This window comes from Rhea americana, unplaced genomic scaffold (genome assembly GCF_003343005.1).
Source record: "Rhea americana isolate MKP2758 unplaced genomic scaffold, rheAme1 scaffold_421, whole genome shotgun sequence".
Lineage (NCBI taxonomy): Eukaryota > Metazoa > Chordata > Aves > Rheiformes > Rheidae > Rhea > Rhea americana.
In genome coordinates, this window is record NW_028186559.1 from 148,329 (window position 1) to 153,530 (window position 5,202).

The 5,202-nt window shown below is 67.5% G+C and overlaps 1 protein-coding gene across 1 annotated transcript in view; it reads right to left on the bottom strand.

Moving 5' to 3' along the window:
- The window catches only part of KIFC3 (kinesin family member C3), a 19,090-nt gene that overhangs the window by 1,969 nt on the left and 11,919 nt on the right, over nt 1-5,202 (bottom strand). The window contains exons 4-16 of the mRNA XM_085315192.1: nt 5,103-5,198; nt 4,760-4,999; nt 4,333-4,506; nt 3,986-4,133; nt 3,727-3,857; nt 3,461-3,572; nt 3,074-3,255; nt 2,836-2,941; nt 2,215-2,344; nt 1,209-1,332; nt 610-739; nt 282-511; nt 5-117 (exon numbers count right to left, since the gene is read on the bottom strand). Of these exons, the coding sequence (XP_085171318.1) occupies nt 5-117; nt 282-511; nt 610-739; nt 1,209-1,332; nt 2,215-2,344; nt 2,836-2,941; nt 3,074-3,255; nt 3,461-3,572; nt 3,727-3,857; nt 3,986-4,133; nt 4,333-4,506; nt 4,760-4,999; nt 5,103-5,198 (1,916 nt within the window). The remainder of the gene's footprint in view (nt 1-4; nt 118-281; nt 512-609; nt 740-1,208; nt 1,333-2,214; nt 2,345-2,835; nt 2,942-3,073; nt 3,256-3,460; nt 3,573-3,726; nt 3,858-3,985; nt 4,134-4,332; nt 4,507-4,759; nt 5,000-5,102; nt 5,199-5,202) is intronic.

Below are 5,202 nucleotides of genomic sequence, written 5' to 3' on the forward strand. Positions count from 1 at the left end.
GGGCCAGGAGACCAGCTCGGCCTTGCGGGACACGGGGCCCAGCTCCACGGAGCGGACCCTCTCGGCGAACTTGAGCGAGCAGAGCGTCTCGCTGCTGTTCTTCTCGGCCGGCGAGACCTGCGGAGAGGGGGCGGCGTGGGGCGCGCGCCCGTCGCCCGGCGGGGCGCTCCTCGTCCGAACCCGGCGCAGCCCTGGTAACCGGGGCGAATTCCCGGAGGGCAAAGGGGGTCGGGGGGGGGGGGATTTTTTGTGCCGGTGCCCCGGGTGCCCGCTGCCCCTACCTGCACCATCATGAGGGTTTTGCTGTCCCCGCTGAGGGAGTCCTGGAGCAGGTAGGTGAGCTTGGAGTTGCGGAAGGGCACGTGGCCCTGCCGGGAGCGCAGGGCGTAGATCACGTCCCCCAGCGCCGACAGCGACTTGTTGATGTACTGCGCCTCGCGGAGCCGGCTCCCCTCCGCGCCCGACCTTCCCACCCGCTCCGATCCGGCCAGGTCCACCAGGTTCAGCTTCCCTAGGGAGCAGACACCCCCAAAACTAACCCCTCCATCCGGTTGCGAGGCTGTGCGGCCCCGGGGCGTCCCCCCCCCCCCGTCCCCGGCCCTGGCCCACCTGCGGTGCGCAGCCCCGTGCTGCGGTCGAGGCCGCGGACGGTGACGACGAGGAGCGCGTGGGAGCGGGAGCTGCGCTCGTTGAGGTTGGTGCACTCCGTCGCCCGGTTCACGTGGCCGAGCTCGAAGACCTGCGAGGGAGGCCGAGGCGCCGAGTCCCCGAGCGTCCCCCCGCCCCTCCTCYAGCTCCCTGCAACGCGCCCGCTGCCGCCCACCGGGGTGACGAGAGCTGCCAGGGCTCAGACCGGGCGCCACGCAGGAACCCGACGGCCGGGGCGAAGCCTGGTATCCTGCCAATCCCCTGAGAGCCACCCAGGCCCCCAACCTTCTTATTTTTAAACCCTGAGGGGGRGGCTCGCACCCAGAGTCGGTGCCTTCCAAGCTCCCCAGGCGGCACGGTGCTTGTCACACTGCACCCAGGGCCCTATTTTGGTCGCTGCTGCTCCCCAGCGCAAAGGCTCCCAACGCCGCAAGCACCGGCGACTCCCGTTTCTYGCTCCCGGCAGACCCGCCATCTGCCCCCGTTATTTTTGCAAATCGGCACGGAGCAACCACCCGTGCACGGAGAAATGCAGCCCGGGACCSGCCGGTCGGTCTCACCTTGTTGATGTCCTCCACGCTCTGCACCCTGAACTCGGTCAGCCCGGGCACGTAGAGCTGCCCGCTGCCGTCCGGACACAGCTTGATCTCCAGCTTCTCCTGAGGTTCCTTCCCCAGCAAGTCCCTGCGGCGAGGGCACCCGTGAGCCTCCCGGGCAGCGGTGCCACCTCGCTTTGCCCCCAGAAGGCCTGCTGCGTCCCCGGCGGCTGCTCCCGCAGGCGCTCGGCCGGCTCGGGGTGGGGTGGGGGGGACAGCGAGCCCAGGCGGGACCCGGTCGCAGGAGGAGCCGTTTCCTCCCGGGCTCTTCCCTAAGCTATTTATAGCACTTGGCTCTCGGATCCCGCCGGGCCGCGCTAACGCGGAGCTGCGCTCGCCTTTCCTTGATCCCGACGGGATGTTGCCTCTCCRCCCCCCCCACCCCACCCTGGGGCCGGCAGCTGCGTTAGCTCCGCGGGGCTCTGCCGCCGGCGCTTCTCCGCTCGGGATCGCCGCCCCCCTCCCGCCACCGTCCGGGCGGAGGGGCGGGCAGCGAAGGCGAATGGTTCTCATTCCCCGAGCTCCTTGTTTACCATTTCTAAATATAACGGCCAGAGAGCCCGCGGCAGAGCAGAAAGGCGGACCCCTCCGCGCGGCGGCTTCAAAGCCGCTCGAGGGGAAAAAAGGGGGCAGGAGCCGGGGCGGCGGCGGGAGAGGCAGCAACCGCAGCTGCCCTTCGAACGGCCTTGGCACGGCCAAGGAGCCGTGCGAGCCGAAGGAAGCCGAGGAAGAGGCGGGGAGCGGGAGCAATCCCAGCCGAGCACTTCCAAAGGACGGACGGCTGGCGGTGGGAAAAGGAGGACAAAAAAAAAATCACAGGGCCAAACGCGYGGCCCGGAGCGCCGGGGACAAAGCGTACAGCCAAGGGAGCGCTGTGCGGCAGGGCCTCCGCGGCGCCGGCGCTGCCCGCCGCCGAGGCGGAGGGGCGGCGAGCGCTCCCACGCCCAAGCTCGCGCTCGCCGGGCACTACCTGAGCGCCTCGTTGTAGATCTCGGCCGCGCTGACGGTGATGGCGTAGTCCCAGTCGGCYGCCTTGCTCCGCACCTCGGCGAAGAGCAGCTGCAGGGCCCGCTGGTTGATGCCTGGGTTCGCAGACGTTCCCTAACGGGTCGGAGAGGAAAGGAGGTGAAATCGAGAAAGCCCCGTTACCATTTGTTTTCTTTTTCCTGCGCAGAGGACATAGCCAAGCAGAAGGAAAGCCTGAGCCCAGCGTGCGTGCACGCGTCTTGGCGGCACACCGCCCGGCACCGGGAGCCGGGCTCTCGGCAAAGCCCGCTGGGCTGCGGCAACAACCTGCGCTGCGTTCCCACCCGAGCCCCTTCCGCACCCCATCGCAGGCAGCCAGCAAATCCCGCCCGAGGCGCAACCGGCGCTCGGCCGCTCCGGCTCGCAGGTCCTCGGAGCGAGGGGAGAGCTGGCGAGCGGTCGCTTGGGACTGCCGCTTAGCCACGTAGGGCCTGGGCCACCACCCGGGCCACCTGGGCCAGGACCCCCTGTCTAGAGGAGCGCTGGCGCCGAGACGTGGGATGCAGCGGGCAGTGCAGGACGGGAAACCGAGGAAGGAGAAAGGAGGCAAAGCCAGGCAACCTTRCCTCCATCGTGTACGTTTTGCCTGCCCCCGTCTGCCCGTAGGCAAATATGCAGACGTTGTAGCCGTCGATGCAGGAGGTGACCAGGGCCTGAACCTCTTGAAATACCTGTTGGGGACAGGGCAGTGTCACGAAGGCTTTGCCCACATCTTCCGCGCTGCGGCCCCGGGTGCTGYGGTGCCAACCAGCTCCTTCACCAGGCCACAGCGGCGTGGCGGGAGCGGACGTGGCCAGACTTACGTCCTCCTGGGTTGCTCGCGGGGGAAAGACCTTGTCCAGCTCAAAGGACACCTGCTTCCCTTTGTGCATTAGGTGCAGCACAGCGTCGTCGTCAGGGTCGAACGTCACCGCGTTGGCTGCCTCCGCGCCTTCCCCRTCCTCCCTCATTATGGGACGGACTCGCCCAAACACACGGATATTGCCTGTAGGAGCAAAGCAGAGACCTACTCAAGTCCATGGTCCATCCTCTCACCCCTGGGTAATCCCACTGTCTTCACAAGCGCTGTCAAACACGTGGGCTGAACACAACCTGCTCGACCATCTTGCCCCAGCACAGCCCCAGACCCCCAGAGGTGGACAGCTGGCCCAGAGATGACYAAGGAGGTGCTGCCAGCATCTCCCACACACCTTTGAGCCGCACCAGCTCGTTGTGACACTTCTTGCGGAGCTGCAGCTCCCTGCGGTACTTCCTCAGGAGCTCCCGGTTGGTGCTGTTTACCTCCTCGATGGCTTGTCCGATCTGAGCAAGACAGGAGGTGGTCAAAACCCTTGGCATGGCCATCTCAGCCCTCCCAGCTCCGGACCGCTCCGTCCTCCCGTGGAATTGGAAAGGGCAGAGGATGTTGCCTCCAGCTCCTCCGCGCTGCCCGTGGGGCATCTGCAGGGGGCCTCACCTCCGACCTGGCGCTCCGCAGGGTCTCCTGGAGGAGCAGGGGGAAGTCGCGGACCTGCCGCTTCAAGCTGTTGTAGTCGTTGGTGAGGGTGCGGAGCGCCGGCTGCAGCGTGAGCAGGTTGGTCCGAACCCCTGCGAACACAAGGCGCGCGTCCCCCCGGCGCTGGGCGGAGGCCGGAGAGATCCCAGCCTCCGAGCYGGGGCGCTTCCCAGGGGACGCGGAGCCAGCTGCAAGCGCACGGACCTGCTGCCTCCCTCACCTGCCAAGTTCTCGTGCACCGCCTTCATCTCCACTTGAGCRCGGGAAAACGCCTCTTCGATAGCTCGGTTCTTCTCATCCTCCATGGCCTGCATTTCCTCCAGCATCTGCCCGTGCGCCCGCTCCAGCTCGGCCTCGTACATYGTGATCTGGCGAGGGGAGCAGGCGGGCGGTGAGGCTGCGCCGGGCRCCCMGCTCTGCCCGGCGCGGCTGYGTTCAGGCAYCCGGGCGGCGGAGGCAAACGCGCGGCAAGCACAGCTCCAGCGGGGAAGAGCGTCAGCAACGCATTGCCAGCGCGCGCGCTCCGCGAGCTGGGGGGCTGCGCAGCTCCCGCGACGCCCCACGTACCTGCGCACGGAGCTGCACGGCTGTCTTCTGCGAGCTCTGCAGCTGCTGCTCCATCTCCTTCAGCACCTGCCTCTGCATCCCCACCTGCTCCTGCAGGTACTGGTTTCGGGACTGGCTCTCGCACAGCGCCTGCTTCGCCTTGGACGACTCCACCTCCACCGTTTTGATGATGTACTGCGTGGAAACAGCCCAGACACGAAACGCTGGGGTGYGGAGCGGCCAACGGCGCCCGGCAGGGACCCGGAGGAGTGAATTCACAAAGATTTTAGCAATGTTCTTGGGGCCAAGCGCATCAGCCAGCTGGCAGCATCGCGAGCCCCAGCTCCCTCACACGCCCCGATGGCCAGGAGAGGACATCCCTTTCGTCTGGGCCAGAGTGACACCCCCGGGAGGTGGGGCACCGAGCACGCCGCCCCACGGAGCTCACCTTGACCTGCTGGGGCTGCGACTTGAGGCTGGCGATGGTCTCCTGGCTGTCGCGCAGGCGCCGGCTGAGCCGCTCCTCCTCCTGGGCTTTCTCGGCGAGCGAGTCCTTCAGTCGCAGCTCCACCTCGGCCAGCCGGTTCGTCTTCTGCTGCACCTCGAGGTCCAGCTCGGAGAGCTTGGCCCGCGCCTCCTCCATCTCCCGCTGCAGCTGCGCCAGCCACTCCTGCAGCCTGCCGTTCTCCTGCCGGGCCAAAAAAAAATAAAAAAAATTAAAAAAAAAAATCCGTGGAGCCGAGGCCGCCGTCGCCCGGCGCGGCTCCGGGCACCGCCGCCGGCTCACCCACCTGGACATGCTCGCAGGCCCGGCACGGCACCTGCTGCTGCCGCAGCGCCCGCAGCTCACCCTCGCAGGCCTTCATCTCCTGCCGCAAGCGCTCGTTCTCC